General features: G+C 43.6%; 1 protein-coding gene across 1 annotated transcript in view; it reads right to left on the bottom strand.

The window, feature by feature from the left end:
* Positions 1 to 21,930, bottom strand: part of UBE2K (ubiquitin conjugating enzyme E2 K) — an 85,451-nt gene extending 63,521 nt beyond the window's left edge. The window contains exon 1 of the mRNA XM_010384547.2: positions 21,586 to 21,930. Coding sequence (XP_010382849.1) covers positions 21,586 to 21,648 — 63 coding nt within the window. The 5' untranslated portion in view covers positions 21,649 to 21,930. The remainder of the gene's footprint in view (positions 1 to 21,585) is intronic.
* Between the last annotated feature and the right edge of the window lie 3,315 nt (positions 21,931 to 25,245).

Raw genomic sequence — 25,245 nt, 5'->3', positions numbered from 1 at the left:
ACCACTTGAGCCCTGGAGTTCAGGGTTACAGTGAGCTATGATCATACCACTGCACTCCAGCCTGGGCAACAAAGTGAGATCTAGTCTCTAACAAATACAAACATTATACATAGGAAAAAACAGTAAAATGGTTTTCCATTATTCATTGTATAATGATTATTAGCTATCTATACGTGTACAGAGTTGATCACAGTCACTCTAATTTATCCTGTAAGCATCAGTTAACGGTTATTCCCAAGAAACTCTTTCCCTGAGGCTAGAATACCCAACTTCCACAGGTCCCCTTACTTAAAGTCAACAAACACACTTATTAGCTGTTCAATTTCTCACTGCCTTACTGAGCCATAATTTATTCCATAATAGCAAGGATCATGTCCATTTTATTAACATAGGTGGCATTCAGTAAGTATGTGAATAAATAAAAAATGTAAAGTTACACTAAAGAATTGAACCACAGATGATGTCATATATACTAAACAGATGCCCAATGAGATCTTCAAAGGGGAAAACTACAAAAAAAAAAAAAAAAAACAGATTCCCTTCCCACTATCTTGTTCCCCAGTTTTGGGCTTGGATATTCCATCACCCTAATTCAAGACCTGACTACATTATTAACATAACTTACATGGAACAGAAATCCAGCTTTACCTGGAGGCCACGTTTATCAACATATTCAACTCTTCCTAGTCCTAGAAGCAGGATGAAACTTTCACAATGGTTGGGGATGAGCTCCCTAGAGTTTAGGAATATCCTTAAACTCATTCAGGAAAACAAGTGCCTCCTGCTTAGCAGGCAATGTGCTAAGCAATGGGGAAAGGAAGATCGGTGAGAAAGAACTCTGCTCTCAATGACTCACATTCACAGTTCCTTATAGGCAGATGGAAAGAAAGCACCTAACAATATAAACGCCTAAAATTTCATCCAACACTCAATGACCACTCAGTATGTATCACTTTCAGAGATATACACTCAAAATTCTCACACATGTACACCATCAAGAAACTGGAAATAACTGAATGTCTAATAGACAAGAGGCAAAAACTGTGCTATATTCTATACAACAAAAACTAAGTCACTACAGTGATTTAAGAAAAAGCATAAAATGTTTCATTATCAGCTCACTGAAAAGCAATAGCATCGGACAACCCACAGTTGGGTATGACAAAACCAAGTAAGGTGGTTCACTTGAAACAAAGAAGCCTAAAAGCAAGACACCCAGTTTTGAGAGAAAAGAGTACATAGACTAGCCAGTCCCACATTTCTAATCACTAGAAAAATCCATAATCACACATTTGCTAAAAGTAACAAAAGCCTGCCCCAAACCTATGCTAAGAGCACTTTCAGCAGCAGCTCCTCAAAATGAGATACCTATCAAAGACTTTTTTGGTGTGCTAATTTAAATTACTAAGGCTTCTACATTCTAGGTACCCTACAAGGTGCTAAAGAGAAAAAAATGAATATGAGTCCTTAAGGAGCTTAATCTATCAGGAGTAGAAGGACATATGCACAATTATCAATAATAAGATAACTGCTCTCATGAAGTCTGACTGACAATGAAAAACAGAAGGAAACTTTGGCTTCAAGAAAGGCTTATCAGGGGTGGCATTTTAGGATACGTAGGTTTTGAAAGGCAAAAAAAAAAGATAAGGGCTTATTCCACACAGATGAAACAACTAAATAGCAAGCAATTTTGTATTGCTGAAGGTTTGAGGGAGAGTGAAAGTCTGAGGTATGTGCAGGAATGCAAGTGTGCATCTGTGACTTGACAGGAAATAGGTCAGGAAAGGCAGGTCAGAACAATAGTATAAAGGTTTTGACTTTATCCCCATAGGCAGTAGAGAACCTAACAGAGAATGACATAAGATCGTATTTTTAAAATTAAATCCAGTGGCATGGCACCATTAGGGTTGACTAGAAAAGCTGGGAGAGGCTGGGTGCGGTGGCTCACACCTGTAATCCCAGCACTTTGGGAGGCCAAAGTGGGCGGATCACAAGGTCAGGAGTTCAAGATAGCCTGACCAACGTGGTGAAACCCTGTCTGTACTAAAAACACAAAAATTAGCCGGGCGTGGTGACATGCGTCTGTAATCCCAGCTACTGCGGAGGCTGAGGCAGAATTGCTTGAACGCGGGAGATGGAGGTTGCAATGAGCCGCGAGCGCTCCACTGCTCTCCAGCCTGGGCAATAAAGTGAGAGTCCGTCTTAAAAAAAAAAAATGAAAGAAAGAAAAGCTGAGAGAGACTGAAGGCAGAAAAATAAGTATACATAAGCAAACTTTTATTCTATTTTATTCTTTAAAGACAGGGTCTTTGGCTCTGTAAAGTGCAGTGGCAAAGTCAAAGTTCACTGCAGCCTCGATCTCCCAGGCTTAAGGGATCCTCCCACCTCAGCATCCAGAGTAGTTAGGACTACTGATGTGCAGCACCCACTCCAGGCTTTTTTTTTTCTTGAGATGGAGTCTCACTCTGCCTCCCAGGCTGGAGTGCAGTGGCACGATCTTGGCTCACTGCAACCTCTGCCTCCTGGGTTCAAGTGATTCTCCTGTCTCAGCTTCACAAGTAGCTGAGATTACAGGTGCACGCTGCTGTGCCCTACTAATTTTTTGTATTTTAGTAGAGACAGGGTTTCACCATGTTGCCCAGGATGGTATCGAATTCCTGAACTCAGGCAATCCACCTGCCTTGGCCTCCCAAAGTGCTAGGATTACAGGCGTGAGCCACCGTGTCTGGCCTCATTTTTTAAATATTCTGTAGAAACAGGGTCTCACTATGTTGCCCAGATCGGTCTTAAACTCCTGGGCTCAAGCAATCTTCTTGCCTCAGCTGTCCAAAATGTTGAGATTAGAGGCTTAAGCCACTGTAAGTAGCCAGGAAACGTTTAATACAAATAGTCTATCTGGGCTGGGCACAGTGGCTCATGCCTATAATCCCAGCACTCTGGGCGGCTAAGGCTCATGAATCACTTGAGCCTAGGAGTTCGAGACCAGCCTGGGCAATATGGCAAAACCCCGTCTCCACAAAAAGTAAAAAAAAACGCCAGCTACTTGGGAGGCTGTGGTGGGAGGATCACTTAAGCCCAGCAGGTTAAGACTGCGGCGTGAGCTGTGATCACACCACGGCACCCCAGCCTGGGTGACAGATTGGTTGACTGATAGATAGATAGATAGATAGATAGATAGATAGATAGATAGATAGGCAGACAGATAGATTAATACCATATTTCAAATAAATAAATAGTCCATCCTGAGATATAAAAACCTGACCTACGGTATTAACAAAAGGAATAAAAAAGAGAAAACAAACATTCCAAAGACAAGTGGAGGATGAAAGGTAAATCAGTGACAATATTTTATGAGGACAGTAACAGAGGTTGAAGGAAAATCAGAAAAGAGCAATATCAGAGCAACCAAAGGAGAAGAGTTCTAAGATGGAAACGGAAATGCTGAAGGAACATGTACAAAATAGACGATGACGAGAACTTACTCTGTATTTGATAATTGGGAAGGTACTGCCTGAAGGAACAGTTTCAATATGACATGGTAGAGAGAGAAACCTGAGTACAGAAGTTAAGAAAATGAATTAACTTTTAAGAACCAAATACAGAAGAATATCTTTAAAAATATATAATAAAATAAAATAACGGGTCCTCCGGCACAGCGTCTCCAGAGCAGGAGGTCAGGTCAACCAGCGACTTGGATCTGAGAATGCCTTTATTAATATCAAAGTAGGAAAAGACTTCTTAAAATGCAAAAAAAGCACCATGTAGGAAAAGATAAAAATCTGACTACCTTAAAACTAAACATCTGTAAGACAAAAAGGAGAACAATAAGTAAAATACGCCAGAAAAAATTTGACTACTTTAAAATTAAACTGGGCCAGGCACAGTGGGTGACACCTGTAATCCCAGCACTTTGGAAAGCTGAGGCGGGTGGATCACTTGAGATCAGAAGTCAGAGACCAGCCTGGCCAACATGGTGAAAAACCCCATCTCTACTAAAAATACAAAAAAGTAGATAGGCATGGTGGCCCACACCTATAATCTTAGCACTTTGGGAGGCTGAGTTGGGAGGATCCCTTGAGTCCAAGAGTTCAAGATCAGCCTGGGTAACATAAGGAGGTTCCCATCTCTACAAAAATTTTTTTAAAAATTAGCCAAGAGTGCTGGCTCACGCCTGTAGTCCCAGCTACTCAGAAGGCTGGGCTACCACTTAAGCCCAGGAGTTCCGGGCTGCAGAGAGCCATCATCGCACCATTGCTCTCCATCCTGGGTAAGAGTGTGAGACCTCTCTCTTAAAAATTAAACTTCTGGGCCAAGCGTGGTGCCTCACACCTGTAATCCCAGCACTTAGGGAGGCTGAGGTGGGCACATCCCGAGGTCAGAAGATTGAGACCATCCTGGCCAACACGGTGAAACCCCATCTCTACTAAAAATACAAAAAAAAAAAATTAGCTGGGGGTAGTGGCATGTGCCTGTAATCACAGCTACTCAGGAGGTTGAGGCAGGAGAATCACTTGAACCAGGGAGTCGGAGGTTGCAGTGAGCCGAGATCGTGCCACTGCATTCCAGCCTGGCAACAGGGCAAGACTCTGTCTCAAAAAAATAAATAAATAAAAATAAAAAATAAACTTATAAAAGACAAGGAAGATAGTTAAATGAAATAAACCAGTCACAAAAGGACAAATAATGTGCTCAGGGGGTAATTCTGCATAAGCCAACTCGAAAAGCTGTACACAAAAAAAGCAGAAGTGTCCCAGGAGCCCTATTCTGACAGCCGTGCATGACATAACCCTTGAGGGCTTGGTCTACCCAAGTGAAATTGTGGGCGAGAGAAACTGGATGGCAGGCAGCTCATAAAGATTCACTTGGACAAAGCACAGCAGAACAATGTTGAAAACACGGCTAAAACTTTTTCTGGTGTCTGTAAGAAACACAGGGGTTTGATGGCTGCAGTGGCTCATGCATATAATCCCACAACTTTGGGAAGCAGAAGTGGGAGCATCACTTGAGTTTGACATCAGCCTGGGCTGAGACCTCATCTCTACAAAAAATACAAAGATTAGTCAGCCATGGTGGCGTACCTGTAGTCCCAGCTACTTGGAAGGATGAGGTGGGAAGATCACTTGAGCCCAGGAGGTTGAGGTTGCAGCAGTGAGCCATGATTGCACCACTGCACTCTAGTCTGAGTGATAATAGAGCAAGACTCTCTCTCAAAAAAAAAAAGAGAAGCTGCTCATGGGCAAGAATGTTATTTTTAACTTCCAGAGTTTCCGTTTTAAACAAAAATGAAGAAAGCACACTCTGAGTTTTTTTTTCATTTTTTAAAGGGACAAATAATGAATGATTGAGCAGTCACACAGATTGAGATACAAAGTAGAATGGTGACTGCCAGAAGTTGGGTGGTAGGGGAATAGGGAGTTAGTAATATTGGGTACAGAGTTTCAGTTTTGCAAGATGAGAAGTTCTGGAGATGGATGGTGGTGATAGGTACACAATGTCCTTAATGCCACTGAACATTTAAAATGGTTAAGATGATAAATTTTAAGTTATGTGTATTTTACTACAATTTTTTAAAAAAGCATAAAAAAGATAAGCCAAAATTAAAAATCAAGCCACATAATGTAAGATAGACAATATCATATAAATAACATAAAGAATTCCTACAAATATGGCCGGGCGCAGTGGCTCACACCTGTAATCCCAACACTTTGGGAAGCCGAGATGGGCGGATTGCCTGAGGTCAGAAAGAGACCAGCAAGACTCTAGCCTTACTCCAGAGCAAGAACTGTCTCAAAAAAAAAAAAAAAAAAAAAAAAAAAAAAAAAAAATCCTACAGATCAAGGAGAAAACTACAAACCACCTTTTTTTTTTTTTTTTTTTTTTTTTTTGAGATGAAATTTCACTCTTGTTACCCAGGCCAAACCACCCAATTTTTAAAACAGCAGTTAAAGAATATAAACACGGCCAGGCATGGTGGCTCACGCCTGTAATCCCAGCACTTTGGGAAGCCGAGGCAGGCGGATCACCTGAGGTCAGGAGTTCGAGACCAGTGTGACCAATATGGCAAAACCCATCTCTACTAGAAAGACAAAATTACCCAGGCTTAGTGGGGCATGCCTGTAATCCCAGCCACTTGGCAGGCTGAGGCAGGGCAATTGCTTGAACCCAGGAGGCAGAGGTTGCAGTGAGCCAAGATTGCGTGCCACTGCCACTCCAGTCTGGGCGACAAAGCGAGACTCCGTCTCAATTAAAAAAAAAAAAAAGACTAAACACTAAATTTACAAAAGTCTAATGGCCAATAAACACAAAATATGCTTAATATCTCTACTGACTAGGGAAGTAAAAATTAGAATAAACTACCATTTCACATTCATCATAGTGACAAAAATCTAAGTCTTAAAAATGTAGGCCTGGCGCGGTGGCTCACGCCTGTAATCCCAGCACTTTGGGGAGGCTGAGGCGGGCAGATCTCAAGGTCAGGAAAGTGAGGCCATCCTGGCTAACACGGTGAAACCCCGTCTCTACTAAAAAATACAAAAAACTAGCTGGTCGAGGTGGCGGGCGCCTGTAGTCCCAGCTACTCGGGAGGCTGAGGCGGGAGAATGACGTAAACCCGGGAGGCGGTGCTTGCAGTGAGCTGAGATCCGCTCACTGCACTCCAGCCCGGGTGACAGAGCGAGACTCCGAACTCAAAAAAAAAACAAAAACAAAACACACACACACACACACACACACACAATTGGCCGGGCGTGGTGGCGGGCGCCTGTGGTCCCAGCTACTTGGTAGGCTGAGGCAGAAGAATGGCGTGAACCCGGGAGGCGGAGCTTGCCGTGAACTGAGATCGCAACACTGCACTCCAGCCTGGGCGATGGAGTCAGACTCAGTATGAAAAAAGAAAAAAGAAAAAAAAGTCAGCGCTATTGCACTCCAGCCTGGGCAAGAGTGAGACTCCATCTCCAAAAAAAAAGGGGGGGGTTCTAGTAACTACTTTTTTTTTTCCTTTTTTCCTGAGACAGTCTTACAAAAAATAGTGACTATTTTTTTTTTCTGAGACAGAGTCTCCCTCTGTTGCCCAGGATGGGGTGTAATGGCACCATCTCAGCTCACTGCAACCTCTGCCTCCCCAGTTCAAGCAATTCTCCCACCGCAGCCTCCCAAGTAGCTGGGATTACAGGCATGCACCACCACGCCTGGCTAATTTTTTGTATTTTTAGTAGAGACGGGGTTTCTCCGTGGTGGTCAGGCTGGTCTGGAACTCCTGACCTCAGGTGATCCGCCTGCTTCTGCCTCCCAAAGTGCTGGGATTACAGGAGTAAGCCACCGCACCAGGCCAGAACTCTTTTAGTGGGAATGTAAATTGATTCAATCATCTGGAGAACAATGAAGCAAAATCCAGACACGCAGAAGCTGAAAATATGCTCAGATCTTGCAAATCTACTTCCGAGAAAAACTCTCATATGTCCCCCCAAAAATTGTAAAAATGTATAGTACATCCTTTTATCTAAAAGTTGGAATTAAATGCCATCAATAGAAAAATAAACTTTAAAAACTAACATGGAATACAATATAGAGAACTAGCACAACATGCACCATCACAGATCTTTAAAATATAATGCTAAGAGAAAAAGTTTCCAAGAGATGTACATTACAATCATCTATAAAAACTGTTTTTTTTAAAAAAAAACTTTAAAAAAAAGCAAAAAGTATTTCATTTTTAAATTCAGGAGATACTATCTTTAACAGTAAAAACAAAAATATGAAGGGGAAGAATATACACTGGCTTCACATTAGCAGATACTCCTAGAAAGAAAAAGTGGAATAAGAAAAAAGTTATCCAGTGAGCTCTACCTCTATATTTTACTGTATTTGGGTAGAGGCAGTTTAGCCCACAGTATGAGAAGATTACAATCTGTTAAATATGGACCACAGATATAAAGATGTTCATGTATTACTTTTAAAATTTCTAAGTATAAAGTATTTCATAGTTTTAAAAAAAATCTTCAAAAATGTAGGGAGGAAGCAGCAGATACGAGTGTAACTCTTTCCACCAAAACCACCAATATTTTGGAGGCAGAGACCTGGTTTCAAACCTCTGTCCCACCACCAAGTTATTGATACTGAGAAAGCTACTTAATTTCTTCCCAGCTGCAACTGTTGGATCTGTGAAACAAGAATACTATCAATCTCATAAAGCTGCCATATATAAAAAATGTCAGACAGGCAGGGTGCAGTAGCTCATGCCTGTAATCCCAGGATTTTGAGAGGCTAAGGCAGGAGGACTGCTTGAGTCCAGGAGTCTGACACCGGCCTGGGCAATATAGTGAGACCCTCGACTCCACAAAATATTTAAAAAAAGAAAATTTAGCCAGGTGTGGTGGCTACTAGGAAGGCTGAGACTGGAGGATCCCTTGAGTCCAGGAGTTCAAGGTTACAGTGAGCTGTAAGGTCTTGCTTTGCTGCCACTGCACTCCAACTTGGGCAACAGAGCAAGACCTTGTGTCTTAAAATCAATCAATCAATCAGACAGTAGGCATTTAACTGTAGGCAGTTATTCTGAATTTGGAGTAAAAGCAAAGAACTAAAGGGAAGAGAAAGGAAAAAAGGGTTTTGTAGTGGTGTTTACAATTAATTGATCATAACCAGTTACAGACTTTTTTCCTTTTCCATTTCCACTGCTTCGTTGGACTAGCCTTAAAAAAATAAAAAATGTAAAAAACAGCATTTTCTTTTTTTTTTTTTTGAGACGGAGTCTCGCTCTGTCACCCGGGCTGGAGTGCTGTGGCCGGATCTCAGCTCACTGCAAGCTCCGCCTCCCGGGTTCACGCCATTCTCCTGCCTCAGCCTCCCGGGTAGCTGGGACTACAGGCGCCGCTACCTCGCCCGGCTAGTTTTTTGTAGTTTTTAGTAGAGACGGGGTTTCACCGTGTTAGCCAGGATGGTCTCGATCTCCTGACCTCGTGATCCGCCCGTCTCGGCCTCCCAAAGTGCTGGGATTACAGGCTTGAGCCACCGCGCCCGGCAAAAACAGCATTTTCAATGAAATAAAGTTCTCCCACCTTTTCAGATTTACATAAGAGAATAACATGGATGTCAGATGAATGAGACCACTTATTTTCTGGCTCCCAAAGCCCACTGAAGAAGAGATTTGCAAAGGAATCTAAGATTATATACCATAGGATTAGAATCTAGATTCTTTGGTCTAGTTTCAGGAAACCAGAGCCACATCAAGAAATCCAAAATAATCCCATTATCTCTATATCATTTGACAGTTTCCCAAATAAACTTTTTCATTCAGGAAGGTAACATTTTAACACAAACTTTTCTCCAATTTATAACCGTCTCCTAAAGAAAGATTAAATAAATCACATCTGGAGAACAGAGCCCACATATATTCCTCTGTATTAATATATCCCCTCTTATCCACAGGGGACACACTCCAAGATCCCTATTGGATGCTTGAAACCACAGATAGTACCAACCCTATACATTTTTTCCTATATGTACATACCTATGATAAGGTTCAATTTATAAATTAAACACAGTAAGAGATTAACAATAAAAGAGTAATTATAACATACTATAATAAAAATTATGTGAATATGCTCTCTCAAATACCTTATTGTACTATATTCACTTATTTTTGGACGATGGTTGACAGCGGGTAACTGAAACTGCAGAAAATGAAACTGCAGATAACGGTGGACTACTTGGCTACCAGCCCCATGGATTATTTGCACACAGGTGACAAAGATACACTATTAGAAGTACTATAGCCCTCATATTGAGCTTTTCTTGAGGCATATTTACATCCAGTAATCACTAAACCATTGAACAATACCTTTATAATTCATGAACAATAAGCACAACAGAATATGAAAACATAGCTAATTCTGACATCTAACAGCTATCCGTTTAATTATGGCCCAAGATTGTTCTAAGCACTGTAAAGACTCCCCTAATCTTCCCACATTTTTACAGATAAAGATAATCGAAATACAGAGCCAGTACTTCAGGTTTTAAGAAGAAAAGCCAGGACTCAAAGCAAATCTAATTCTAAAGCCCATGCTCTTAATTACTAAGCTAACTTCACTAAATTATGCTTCAGGAGTTAAAAATCTCTACCTCCTTGGCAAGTTTAAGTTCTCATACTAAGAGGGGGGAAAAAAAAGACACATTAAAATAATACTGCATTGTTATCCCCTTCTGTAAAGTTGTATTAGCAGTCAGCTTTTATACTAACGTTTATGAAAAGGATATTCCCACAAACCAACTACTTATTATGACTCAACTGGTATGCAAAAAGCCTGGGTTCAACCATTAACCAGCTGTTTCTCTGAGCAACAATCAACCTCCTTGGGCCTCAGTTTCCTGATTTTATAGATGAGGAGTTTGGCCTAGATCTATTTCAGCTCTGAAATTCAAAACATTTTAGTACATTTTCTAAGACACTATATTTTTAACAGATTTTGAACAGCATCTTTTGAAAACTTTCCAACTTAAAATACGTAACATATACTCACATCTGTTCTTTTACTCAAACATACTCAAAACTAATCTGTGTTATTAGAAGTCAGGAAAGTAACTAGAAAGGAAGGAGGATTCCTATGGTACTGGGAAGGGTCTGTTTCTTGATTTGGGTGCCAGTCACACTTTATTATGTACACGTTTTACTTTGATATGAAAAAGGGTGGTTTTCCTCCCCAAAAGGTAACTATGAAGAAAGTTAAGAACATGATCTAACTCTACAACTATGTTTGAGTATATAAGAGCTGTGCAACCTTTCTGTTCTAAATATGTAAATGTGTTTCTTGAATAATTGTATCAATAATCTCTTTGTTCCATAGTTCCAATTCATGTGCCTAGAGAAAAGTTTATTTACTTAAGAATTTCAGCCAGGCGTGGTGGCTCACACCTGCAATCCCAGCACTTTGGGAGGCCAAAGCTGGCAGATCATCTGAGTTCGGGAGTTCAAGAACAGCCTGATTGACCACCATGAGAAACTCGGTTTCTACTAAAAATACAAAATTAGCTGAGCTTGGTGGTGCATGCCTGTAATCCCAGCTACTCAGGAGGCTGAGGCAGGAGAATCGCTTGAACCCAGGAGGCAGAGGTTGCAATAAGCCGAGATTGCGCCATTGCACTCCAGCCTGGGCAACAAGAGCAAAACTCTGTCTCAGAGGAGAAAAAAAAACAAAAGAACGGCAATATTACCAGAATTCCTTTGGGACTGTCTCCTGAAATTTGAGGTCAGTCTTAACTTTCCTCTAGAACTCAGCTCAAGAAGGCTGGGTGAGGTGGCTCATGCCTATAATCCCAGCACTTTGGGAAGCTGAGGCAGAAGGACTGTGTGAAGCCAGGAGTTCAAGACAGCCTGGGCAACAAAGTGAGACCCCATCTCTACAAAAAGTAAAAATTAGCTGGGTGTGGCGGCACGTACCTGTAGTCCCAGCTACTCAGGAGGCCGAGGTGGAAGGCTTGCTAGAACCCAGGAGGTCAAGGCTGCAGTGAGCTATGACTGTGCCCCTGGGCAACTGAGGGAGACCCCGTCTCAACAACAACAACAACAACAACAACAACAACAACAACAACAAAGCACCTAGCTCAAGAACCCCCCTCATACAGTCATACAGGCCGGGCATGATGGCTCACGCCTGTAATTCCAGCACTTTGAGAAGCCAAGGCAGGCGGATCACCTGAGATCAGGAGTTCGAGACCAGCCTGGCTAGAAACCCGTCTCTACTAAAAATAGGAAAATTAGCTGGGTGTGGTGGCACGTGCCTATAATCCCAGCTACTGGGTCAAGCAGTGGAACTACCTGACCTGGGAAGCAGAAGCTGCAGTGAGGCGAGATCACGCCACCGCACTCCAGCCTGGGTGAGAGAGTGAGATTCCATCTCAAACAAAACCAAACAAAAAAACTCCAGGTCGGGTGGCTCATGCGTGTAAGCCCAGCACTCTGGGAGGCCAAGACAGCCAGATCACCTGAGGTCAGGATTGTGAGATCAGCCTGGCCAACATAGTGAAATCCAGTCTCCACTAAAATTACAAAAAATTAGCCGGGTGTGGTGGTGCATGCCTGTGATTCCAACCATTTTGGAGGCTGAGGCCTGAGAATCACTTGAAGCCAGGAGGTAGAGGTTGCACTGAGCCGAGATTAAGCCACTGTACTCCAGGCTGAGCGACAGAGATTCTGACTCAAAACAAAACAAAAACAAAAAAGAACCTCCCTCATTCAAATACTCTCAGAATCCCAAAGAATTTACTCTTTGCCCCTCCCATTTTTAATCTATCCTTTGTCTGTCCTGTATCTCCAACCAGTAAGCCTTTTGGGGCTGTGGTCAACATGTTCAATAACTGTCAATAATGTATTCACTGGGAAATAAGAGTACATAGTCTTGGCTGGGCATAGTGGCTCACACTTGTAATCTCATCACTTTGGGAGAGCGAGGCAGGTGGATCACTCGAGGTCAGGAGTTTGAGATCAGCCTGGCTGACATCATAAAACCCTGTCTCTAATAACAATATAAAAAACTAGTTGGGCATGGTGGGGTGCGCCTGTAGTCCCAGCTACTTGGGAGGCTGAGGCAGGAGAACCGCTTGACCTGGGAGGCGGAGGCTGCAGTGAGCTTGGATCATGCCACTGGACTCCAGCCAGGGTGACAGAGCGAGATTCCATCTGAAAAAAAAAAAAAAAAGAGTCCAGGCATGCCAGGCATGGTGGCTCACCAAGTAAGCCCAGCACTTTGGGAGGCCGAGGCAGGCAGATCATCTGAGGTCAGGAGTTTGAGACCAGCCTGGCCAATATAGCGAAACCCTGCCTCTATTAAAACTACAAAAATTAGCTGGGTGTAGTGGCTGGGCACGGTGGGTCACACCTGTAATCCCAGCACTTTGGGAGGCCAAGGCAGGCTGATCATGAGGTCAGGAGATCGAGACCATCCTAGCTAACACAGTGAAATCCCATCTCTACTAAAAAAATACAACAAATTAGCTGTGCGTGGTCATGGGCGCCTGTAGTCCCAGCTACTCGGGAGGCTGAGGCAGGAGAATGGCGTGAACCCGGCAGGCAGAGCCTGCAGTGAGCTGAGATTGCGCCACTGCACTCCAGCCTGAGCGACAGAGCGAGACTCTGTCTCAAAAAAAAAAAAAAAATTAGCTGGGCAGGGTGGCGCATGCCTGTAATCCCAGGACTCCAGCCATTCCGGAGGCTGAGGCATTGGTTGAACCTGGGAGGCGAAGGTTGCAGTGAGTAAGATCGAGACACTGCACCCCAGGCTGGGTGACAGAGCCGAGACTCCGTCTCAAAAACAAAACAAAACAACAACAAAAAGGAATCTCTCTCATACAGATACCCTTAGAATCCCATAGTATTTACTCTTTGCCCCTACCATTTTTATCTATCCTTTGTCTGCCCTGTATCTCCAACCAGTTAAGCCTTTTGGGGCTATAGTCAATATTTTCAAAAACTGTCAATAATGTATTCACTGGGAAATAAGAGTATATAGTCTTGGCTGGGCAGTGGTGGCTCATGCCTGTAATCCCAGCACTTTGGGAGGCCGAGGCAGTTGGATCACTTGAGGTCAGGTGTTCAAGATCAGCCTGGCCAACATGGTAAAACCCTGTCTCGACTAACAATACAAAACATTAGCTGGGCGTGGTAGGGTGCAACTGTAATACCAGCTACTCAGGAGGCTGAGGCATGAAGGTCGCTTGAATCCGGGAGGCAGAGACTGTGGTGAGCTGAGATTGTGCCACCATACTCCAGCCTGGACGACAGAGCGAGACTCTGTCTCAAAAAAAAAAAAAAAAAAAAAAAAACAAAAAGCCCAGGTGGGGTGGCTCACGCCTGTAATCCCAGCACTTTGGGAGGCCAAGGCGGCAGATCACAAGGTCAGGAGTTCGAGACCAGCCTGGCCAATATGGTGAAACCCGTCTCTACTAAAAATACAAGAAGTACAAAAAAAAAAAAAAAAAAAAAATAGCCAGGCATGGTGGCACACGCCTGTAATCCCACCTACTCAGGAGGCTGAGACAGGAGAATTGCTTGAACCCAGGAGGCAGAGGTTGCAGCGAGCCGAGATGGCGCCATTGTACTCCAGCATGGGCGACAGAGGGATACTCCGTCTCAAAAAAAAAAAAAAAAAAAAAAAAAAGTGTATAGTTTTTAAGAAGGGATGACAGGCCAAGCATGGTGGCTCACGTCTGCAATCCCAGCACTTTAGGTGGCCAAGGCGGGAGGATCACTTGAGCCCAGGAGTTCGAGACCAGCCTGGGCAACATGGTGAAACCTCGACTCTACAAAAAATTACAAAAATTAGCTGGGCAAGGCCGGGCGCGGTGGCTCAAGCCTGTAATCCCAGCACTTTGGGAGGCCTAGACGGGTAGATCACGAGGTCAGGAGATCGAGACCATCCTGGCTAACACGGTGAAACCCCGTCTCTACTAAAAACTACAAAAAACTAGCCGGGCGAGGTGGCAGGCGCCTGTAGTCTCAGCTACTCCGGAGGCTGAGGCAGGAGAATGGCGTGAACCCGGGAGGCGGAGCTTGCAGTGAGTTGAGATCCAGCCACTGCACTCCAGCCTGGGCAACAGAGCGAGACTCCGTCTCAAAAAATAAATAAATAAAATAAAAAAATAAAAATAAAAATTAGCTGGGCATGGTGGCAGATGCCTTTAGTCCCTGCTACTTGGAAGGCTGAGGTAGGAGGATCACCTAAGCCTGGGGAGTTAGAGGCTGCAGTGAGCTGTGATCACGCCACTGCATTCTAGCTTTGGTGACAGTGAGACTCTGTCTCAAAACAAACAAACAAACAAAAAACAAATAAAAAGGGAAGAAGCTAGGGGAGCCCAGATGTGTCTAAAGCTACGCCCAATGGACAGAGCTCAAAGTCTTTGTAACAGTGTAAACAAGGAATTCACCCCAAACATATTACCTGCACAGACTTTTATTTTTTTTAATCCAATCTATAGGCTTTCCTTGCTCAACCCATTTCAGAACCCATAAAAAATACTATTTAAATATTACATAAAACTGTAACTTGCATAACTTTCAAAAACACTTTTGAAAAACAAAATGAAAATAAAAACTTTAAAAACCACTTTTCTACTCTTTACTTGGAGACAGTGTGTTGCTCCGTCACCCAGGCTGGAGTACAGTGTACAGTGGCACAATCACCGCTCACTGCAGCCTTGACGTCCCAGACTCAAACAATTCTCCTGCCTCAGCCTCCCAAAGTGCTGTGATTACAGATGTGAGCCACCACGCCTGCCTCTAGTCTTAAACAACTATTCAAATTCTCATTACATTCATTTTTGGTAGAGAATTTTATCTTTTTATTAAAATCAAAAGGGAGAAATTTTAACAGAAAAACATTAAAAAGGGGGAACAAACTTAAAAGTTTTAAAAGTAAAACATTCAAAGCCAGTATATATTTTTTGTGTCTTTACTGTCTGGGTCCATTTATTCTTTTTTTGAGACGGAGTCTGGCTCTGTCACCCAGGCTGGAGTGCTGTGGCCGGATCTCAGCTCACTGCAAGCTCCGCCTCCCAGGTTCACGCCATTCTCCTGCCTCCGCCTCCCAAGTAGCTGGGACTACAGGCGCCCGCCTCGTCACCCGGCGAGTTTTTTGTATTCTTTAGTAGAGACGGGGTTTCACCGTATTAGCCAGGATGGTCTCGATCTCCTGACCTTGTGATCCGCCCGTCTCGGCCTCCCAAAGTGCTGGGATTACAGGCTTGAGCCACCGCGCCCGGCCCCATTTATTCTTTAGATAAATTATCTTACACATCTGATACAGTTAGTTGTCTCAAAGTATTCTTTTTTTTTTTTTTGGAGACAGAGCCTTGCTATGTTGCCAGGTTGGAGTACAGTGGTGCCATCTCGGCTCACTGCAACCTCCATCTCCCCGGTTCAAATAATTCTCCTGCCTCAGCCTCCCGAGTAGCTGGGACTACAGGCCCATGCCACCATGCCCAGCTAATTTTTGTATTTTCAGTAGAGACGGGGTTTCATCATGTCGGCCAGGATGGTCTTGCTCTCCTGACCTCGTGATCCACCTGCCTCGCCTCCCAAAGTGCTGGGATCACAGGCGTGAGCCACTGCGCCTGGCTATGTTCTTCTTATATAATTAATAAATAGCCAGGAATTATTTTCTTTTTTCATTTTTGAGACAGGGTCTTGCTGCTGCCCAGGCTAGAGTGTGGTCACATGATCACAATTCACTGCAGCTTTGACCTCATGGGCTCAAGCATCCTCCAGCCTCGGCCTCCCAAGTAGCTGCCACTATGGGCACATACCACCGGGCCTGGCTGATTTTTTAAAAATGTTAGTAGTAACAAAGTCTCACTATGTTGCCCAGGCTGGTCTTGAACTCCTGGCCTCAATCGAGCCTCAGCCTCCTAAAATGCTGGATTACAGGCATAAGCCACCCCACCTGGCCCATAAATACTCTTTTAAAGAGTTTTGTCAGACCAGCCTGGCCAACATGGTGAAACCCCGTCTCTACTAAAAATTAAAAAATTAACAGGGCATGGTGGTGGGCGCCTGTAATCCAAGCTACTCGGGAGCCTGAGGCAGGAGAATGGCTTGCGCCCAGGAGATAGAGGTTGCAGTGAGCTGAGATCGTGCCACTGCACTCCAGCCTGGGTGACTGAGCAAGACTCTGTATCAAAAAAGTTTTGTCTACATAGTTCTCAACATATGGCAGTCTGGGGACATTTTTAGTTAATGCATCCAGCAAGAAGAGATAGTGGGGACACAGACTGGGGGTTTGCGGTGCTACCTGGATATACTGGTAGAGGTCAGGGATATTGCTAAACATCCCACAATGCACGGGAGAGCCACTCAACAAATAACTATCTGCCCAAAATATCAATGGTGCCAAGGTTAAAAAACCCATGATCTACAGAAATCAAAAGGCTTACTTTTAGAGATTTACAACTACTTTTATTATAGAATAATCTAGATCAAGCTAGATCAAATACATTAAAATTTTAAAGGAAAACAGATACAAAAATCTATTTAAATGATGAACGAAAACTTAATGTACTATAGTAATTTTCATGAAACCAATTTGTTTATGCCATAGATTTAAACACGCCCTATGAGACCAGAAAATGTTGGCCAGGCGCAGTGGCTCACTCCTGTAATCCCAGCACTTTGAGAGGTCGAGGCAGGCAGATCACCTGAGGTTAGGAGTTCAAGACCAGCCTGACCAACATGGAGAAACCTCGCTTCTACTAAAAATACAAAATTAGCCAGGCATGGGGGCACATGCCTGTAATCCCAGCTACTCATAAGGCTGAGGCAGGAGAATTGCTTGAACCCGGGAGGCGGAGGTTGCAGTGAGCTGAGATCACGCCATTGCACTACAGCCTAGGCAACAAAAGCAAAACTATCTCAACAAAAAAAAAAAAAAGAAAGAAAGAAAGAAAGAAAATGTTACCAAAGTGCAATTACAACATGAAAAACCAACAGGTGCCATACAGCATAAGACCAACAAGAGTAAGTGAACTGATTTAAGGGTGTTTTATTTCATCAAGTTTCAAATTTTAAAATATTCTGTATGTTGAAATTCAAGTAAATCTGGCTGGGTGTGGTGGCTCACGCCTGTAATCCCAGCACTTTGGGAGGCTAAGACAGGCGGATCACTTGAAGTTAGGAGTTCGAGACCAGCCTGGCTAACATGGTGAAATGTCGTCTCTACTAAAAACACAAAAATTAGCTGGGCGTGGTGGTGGACACCTGTAACCCCAGCTACTCGGGAGGCTAAGGCAGGAGAATCTGTAGAACCTGGGAGGCAGAGGTTGTAGTGAGCTGAGATGGCACCACTGCACTCCAGCCTGGGCAAGATAGCGAGATTCCTTCTCAAAAGAAAAAAAAAGAAAAGAAAGAAATTCAAGTAAATCTTAAAGCTAATTATAGGTAACACTTATTTCAATGAGTTTAAACTAGCAAATTAAACTGTGTTTAAATCCTTTAACCAGTAATACAAACCAGGCTCGATTTTTTAAGTTAATTAAAAGCATGCCTATCCTTGGCGAGTCATGACAGCGTGGTACAATAAGAACACAAGCAGACCTAGATCCAAATCCCAAGCTCTGTGTTTGCAAACAAATAATTTAACTTCTCTAAATCTCTATTTTCTCATCTAGGAAACAGAAAATCTAAAGAACTGTTCTTAAGAATTAGCAGGCCGGGCGCGGTGGCTCAAGCCTGTAATCCCAGCACTTTGGGAGGCCGAGACAGGCGGATCACGAGGTCAGGAGATCGAGACCATCCTGGCTAACACGGTGAAACCCCGTCTCTACTAAAAATACAAAAAACTAGCCGGGCGAGGTGGCGGGGCCTGTAGTCCCAGCTACTCGGGAGGCTGAGGCAGGAGAATGGTGTGAACCCGGGAGGCGGAGCTTGCAGTGAGCTGAGATCTGGCCACTGCACTCCAGCCTGGGTGACAGAGCAAGACTCTGTCTCAAAAAAAAAAAAAAAGAATTAGCAATAACGTATAAACAAACGACACTAAGAACAACTAGCCATTCTACAAATGACAACTAGTTATTAACAGCAGCAATAACTAATAGTAAATAATACAACCTATGAATAAAACATTGATTATGGGTTTATATCCTCACAATCAACAATTTACTTATGTAATCCTACTCATAAATTATAAAACGTAATCCTACTCATAAATTATAAAATGTACTTTACATCAATATTCCATGCCTAACAACTTTGGAATATTATTTAAAACTGCTTAAAATTCACACTCGTATTTAAAAACAAACATCTAAAACAAATAAAATAAATATTAATAAATAAAAAGAAACATCTGACAAATTTCCAAACACTGTCTTAAGGGAAAGAGGCCAACTGGTGCCTTTGAGTAAATCACATTCGTATGACACAAAATTCAAAAAATATCTATACTCCATGCCCCAGAGACCCAATCCTTCTACACAGAAAGCAATCAATTTTACCAATTTCTTGTGAAACCTTTTGCCTATACAGACAAATACACATATTCCCCTCTTTTTAACACAAATGGTGGCCTCTTCCACACTATTCTGCATCTTGTTTTTCACATTTATCTTGTTGGCTGTATTTTAATTAACACCCTCTAAGAATGGTCACTTATAATCTCTCATAACCAGAATCCAGTAAGCATCAGCTATCTTTACAAAGGCACTTACAAGGCCACCCCAAAAAGTCCTTAAATCAACCAGTGTTCTTAGTAAACGCAAGCATACAAGCACATGAAATAAACTTTGGTAAAGTGCAGATTTACGAAAAAAGTGACATGATGAAATACTTATTTGATCAGCCATTCAAAAGACTGGATTTACACCCTTAAAAAGGAAATACATGGACTATACTACAAGTCTTCACTGAGTTGAAAATAACAATCCACTTATAGAACTGGGGCTACTAAAATATCAAAAAATACTGGCGAAAATAAGCTATTTATTGGTTATATTTATTGCAAGATTAAATGATGTGACTCTTTCCTAAAAGTTCTTTGCAACTGATTTTCCCAAAAGAAGTTTCCTTCCATATTTATACAGGTACTGTTCTAAACAAAACAAAACAAAACAAACAAACAAAAAACCTGTCTGCATTTCCTGTTTTCTTCTTCTGAAACACTTTTGATGCTTATCTGAAGTAAGGCTTCATCATCCCTTACGTATAAAGAGCAGTGTTTTTTTTTTTTTTGTTTTGTTTTTTTAACAATATGCATTACTAGAGAGCAATACAAGTATTTCTGGTCATCTTCAACTTAAGTACTAAGTATCTCACAGTGAAAAGTCAACTCATAAAAAGCAAAGAGACCATATTAATTACCAAGGCAGTAACTTACCACTTGTAACAGAAAATAAAGCACTAAAAGTCTATTAAGTTTCAAGCTTGTACAACCTTATTAAACAAGAAATGTTTTAGATTGTTGGCAACAATATTAGCTGCTATCTTTCATTAGGAGTATGTATGTCAACTAACCTGGAATACATTTTCATATTAAATAAGTTAAAATTGCTGTTTCACTGTATCAGTACAGACACTTATTGACTCTTTCTGCATTGTACCACAAAATACAAAGTCATCCTTCCATTCAGAGTTTTGGCATATGAACAGAGAGGTCAGAGTTCATACACATGCTCTGTAAAACCGATCATGACTTACATACTACTACTTTCAATAAGTCTGTTGTCATTTTTGAATTTTAAGTAATTTTTCTCCATGTATACTCATCACATATTTAGAATGCTGAATTTCACAAATCATTATTGACACTATCAAAGTACTAACCGTAAAAGAAAAACACAAATAGCAATGATATATTCAATAATGGTATGTGAATCTTGAAAATAATCATTTTCTGTACTACTTTTTGTTTAATTCATGTGGGGAAGACAATCTGGCATTCTTGTTCATCTTGGTACGACAAACTGTACTAACACTTGCATAATTTTGAGTCAAATTACTAGAGCATTGTGAATATCTTACATAAATAAACGTAGTACTAATGTATATAAATTCTGCAGGACTTAAGAGCAACGACAGGCAATTTTTTTGAAAATCTGTTAAGTCGTGATAAATCTACTCACTTAATAAGGAGATGAAATAATGTATTAATCTGGTGAAATCTCACATTTTTAATAGGTCTACTTTTCAAAAGTAAGAATCAAGTTACCTATGAAGGACATCATAATGAAGTTTCGTGGCACAACACGAGTCACAGAGGCATTTAGGACAGTCTCTCTGATCGGTAACTTGTAAACAATATTTTGAAATAAGCTACTCATACATTCCATTTTTTTTTCGTAACTAAAAGTATTTACATGTCTTTAATACACCAAACACCTCGCCTTTGCTCACTCAAAAAAGATTGTGATGTCAATAAAAATGAGGCCTAGGAATTTGGGGGTTAAGTGGAAAAGAGATAATTATCTCATTTGGAATTAACCTGCTAACTCAGGTGAAAATTCCCTTACCCCCGCCACCAAATAAGACAGTATTCTGTCTCCCTTTAACTCCTAACACCCAACTAAGAAGGACTAACTCTGAATGTCCTTCCTTTCTAATCAATACCTTTGGACTCACCGCTCCTCCCCTACGAAAAGAACAGTGAAGGCCTGACAGGCAATAACCCCGAATACCCTCAAAAGTGTAGGCCTTTGAGCAGTACTGCTCTTCGGATCCAGTTACCACCTTTCCCCTTCCCCCAACCCACTTCCCGGGTTTTCTCAGGCTCGGCCTGCTCCCTCCCCACCCCACAGCCAGATTTCCAGCTGTGGCCACCGCCTCGGGTTCTCTCGTAAGCTTCCATCCCTCCGAGGATCTCCCCCTTGTCCATCAGCTTTCCAAACCGTGTTCCACCCCATACCACCCGCCCGCGAGACGGTTCATCCTAGCGCTCTGGGAGGGGAGGGGAAGGCGGCGGAAGGAGGAGGGGAACACTGCTGCTTCCTCACAGGCAGAAGGGCGGCCGCAAGGAGGGCCACCCAAGGACTACCGGGGATTTCGGGGTCGCAGCTGGGAGGACCCTCCCGCTCCAGGCAGAGATGGGGGATATCCGGGAGTTCATTTCTGACCTCCTCGCTCTTCAGCACCTCCTTGAACTCCCGCTTGATTCGCTGCACCGCGATGTTGGCCATGTCTCCGCCCGCAGCTGATTCGTACCCGCCTCCTCCGCCACCGCTACGACCACCGCCACCGCCGCCACCTCTTCCTCCACCGCCTCCTCCCCCGGCGATTCAGACCCGAGCACACGAACACTGCCACTACCACCCCGGCCGCCGCGCTCGCCTCAGTGTGGAATCACCTCCGCGCCCGGCCACCAAAATGGCGCCGGGTCGGCGCATGCGCACGACGCTGACCCGGCCGGGCGGCGCAGCCGCTCCCGTTGTAGCCCCCATACGCCCGAGCCACGAGCTCGCGTCTCGGCTGGGGCTGCGGCCGCGTGGCTCCGCCCTGCCGGCGTCTGGGGCCGCGAGGGCGCGGCTTCCAAGTTGGCCGGCCCTAGCCGGCCCGCCCGGTCCTACCCGGCGCCTCCGCTCCTGTTTAAACCCGGGTGCTGTGGTCGGGGCTTCCAGCGCTGGCCTCTGACCGAAGGTTCGGGCGCAGCCGAACGAGTTCCCGAAGCCGCACTCGGCTGGAACGCCGCCCTGACTCAGCTAGACCCCGGAACCCGGAGGCTGAACGCCGTGTCTAGCGCAGGAAAACGCTCTCGCGGATCTCGGTCCGGCCCATTTTCAGTTGGTGTAGCTCCAGAAAATCCACTGCAGTCGTTTTTGTTCTGCAACATTTATAGTACCACGATTATTCCCATCATCTCAGGTAGCACAGATTATTGAATTAAGGCTGGTTATTGTTGGATCAGATTGGGTTTGAGACAGGTACTCCGTGGAGAGGCCTGAGGGTGGGTTTAGAAGTCAGATGTTGATCTTTGACCTATTTAATACCGAGCTTGACACACACACACACACAGACACACACCACACACACACACTCACTCCTGTGCCCATCCCTAGAGCGTGGGGTAGGCCTAAGACTGCGTTTCTAACAAGTCTCCCAGTTGCTGCTGCTGTTGGTGCTGGTTCGGGGACCACACTATGAGAACCACTGAACTGAAGCATGTGAAAATTCATATGTATTAAATTGAAAACTGGAGAAATAGAAACAATTATAGTGCCCTTCAGGGGACTGGGATGGGGGAGGGGGAGCCTTATTTCTGTAAACCTAGGCCTACAAAGGTGCTTGGTGATAGTAGGCACTCTATAAATATTGAATGAGTAAATGAGTACAGATAAAAGTAAAACGCTTTTGCTGGCGCGGCGGATCGCTTGCGGTCAGGAGTCCGAGACCAGCCTGGCCAACATAGTGAAACCCCGTCTCTACTAAAAATACAAAAATCAGCCAGGTGTGGTGGCAGGCGCCTGTAATCCCAGCTATTCTGGAGGCTAAGGCAGGAAAATCGCTTGAACCTGGGGGGCGCAGGTTGCAGTGAGCGAGATCGCGCCACTGCACTACATACAGCCTGGGCCACAGAGCAAGTTTATGTCTCAAACAAAACAAAACAAAACAAAAAGTGTAAAATATTTTAAGTAGAAAGTAAGTTTGAAAGTGGTTTCTGGTCGGGCGCGGTGGTTTATGCCTGTAATCCCAGCACTTTGGGAGACCTAGTGGGGGCAGATCACTTGAGCCCAGGAGTTGGAGACCAGCCTGAGCCCCATGGTGAAATCCTCTCTCTAAAGATAGTAATTTTTTAAAAAGAAAGTGGTTTCTAAGGTGCATAGTAATAATGGTTTGGTACTGAGAAACATTTTGAATAGAACATTTTGGAACGAGTAATAAGGGTGTCATTTTAGAAGTTTATACTTCATGCACTTCCTTCACCTAGCCAATCAGTAAAATATCTATTATAAAAATATCACAAAGGCCGGGCGCGGTGGCTCAAGCCTGTAATCCCAGCACTTTGGGAGGCCTAGACGGGCAGATCACGAGGTCAGGAGATGGAGACCATCCTGGCTAACACGGTGAAACCCCGTCTCTACTAAAAAAATACAAAAAACTAGCCGGGCGAGGTGGCGGGTGCCTGTAGTCCCAGCTACTCCGGAGACTGAGGCAGGAGAATGGCGTGAACCTGGGAGGCGGAGCTTGCAGTGAGCTGAGATCCGGCCACTGCACTCCAGCCTGGGCGACAGAGCGAGACTCTGTCTCAAAAAAAAAAAAAAAAAAAATCACAAATACATGGTCTTACCAAAAGTAATTAAAATTGTGGTGGCAAACACGGAAATAGCCAATGGAGGTGAATCAGTGGAGGCACACGGCAAAAGAATTTCTTAAACTCCTGCCCCAGGAACCAAGAGGAGATTTTAAAATTCCAGTCTCTCCCATGGCAGCTGTCTTGCCGGCTTTTATTTCCTCGTCTACGAAATGAGAAAACTGGATTAGATTATCTCTTTAAAGTTTTAAGAGTTCAGAATTCTAAAACATCATCCCAAAACATTTCGCCTAAGTGGGCTGACATAAATTATATAAACCCTTCTAGCAGAGCCCCCTAGTGGTCCTAAGAGGACTCAACCATATACATAGGTCACGGTACAAGGAATTATTGGCATAATGTAAATCACGCAGTGCTATATGTATTTATTTGTGTATTTGTGCCAGTAGACTTTAAAAAAATTATTTTGAAGAGTGCAAAAACTTTTTGAGCCCTTTACATTATCACTGTCCAATCCTAATCTTGGAATGTGAAGAAACTTGGAATACTCAAAGGGGGACCAGTTAGAAGGATCCAGGGCAAGCACCGTGACTTATGCCTGTAATCCCAGCACTTTGGGAGGCCGAGGCGGGCGGATCGCTTGAGCTCAGGAATTCGAGACCAGCCTGGGCAACATGGTGAGACCCCCGTCTCTACTAAAATACAAAAACTTAGCTGGGTGTGGTGGCGTGCACCTGTAGTCCCCGCTTCTTGGGAGTTTGAGGCAGGAGAATCACTTGAACCCAGGAGGCGGAGGCTGCAGTGAGCGGAGATCACGCCACTGCACTCCAGCCTGGGTGACAGAGGGTGACTCTGTCTCAAGAGAAAAACCAAAAAAAAAAAAAAAAAAGAAAAAGAAAAAATACCCCCCCCCCAAAAAAGGGTCTGGTAATTTCTTTTTTGTGTCTTTTTTTTCCCCTTTCTGTGGAGAACGGGGTCTCGCTATATTGCCCAGGCAGATCTCAAACTCCTGGGCTCAAGCTATCCTCCCGCCTCTGCCTCCCTGAGAGCTGGGATTACAGGTGTGACCCACTGCATCTGGCAAGGGTCTGGTAATTTCTTCAAGGGAGAGGGTTTGGTAATCTTTAAATGCACATAATCACTGATTCTGCAGTTTCACTTTTAGGAATTCATTCTATAGTCCTTCTAATGAGACAACGGCATATTAACTGATGTGAAACAATCTCCAAGATATATGTTAAGTCAATAAGAAGCACCATGCGAGGCCAGGCACGGTGGCTCACACCTGTAATCCCAGCACTTTCGGAGGCCGAGATGGACGGATCACTTGAAGTCAGGAGTTGGAGACAAGCCTGGCCAACATGGTAAAACCCTGTCTCTAGTAAAAATACAAAAAAATTAACTGGGCATAGTGGCGGGCGCCTGTAATCCCAGCTACTCAGGAGGCTGAAGCAGGAAAATTGCTCAAACCCAGGAGGCAAAGTTTGCAATGACCCCAGATTGCACCACTGCACTCCAGCCTGGGCAA

Source organism: Rhinopithecus roxellana, chromosome 2 (assembly GCF_007565055.1).
Source record: "Rhinopithecus roxellana isolate Shanxi Qingling chromosome 2, ASM756505v1, whole genome shotgun sequence".
Taxonomy (NCBI): Eukaryota; Metazoa; Chordata; class Mammalia; order Primates; family Cercopithecidae; genus Rhinopithecus; species Rhinopithecus roxellana.
This window is presented reverse-complemented; position numbering and strand designations above follow the sequence as displayed.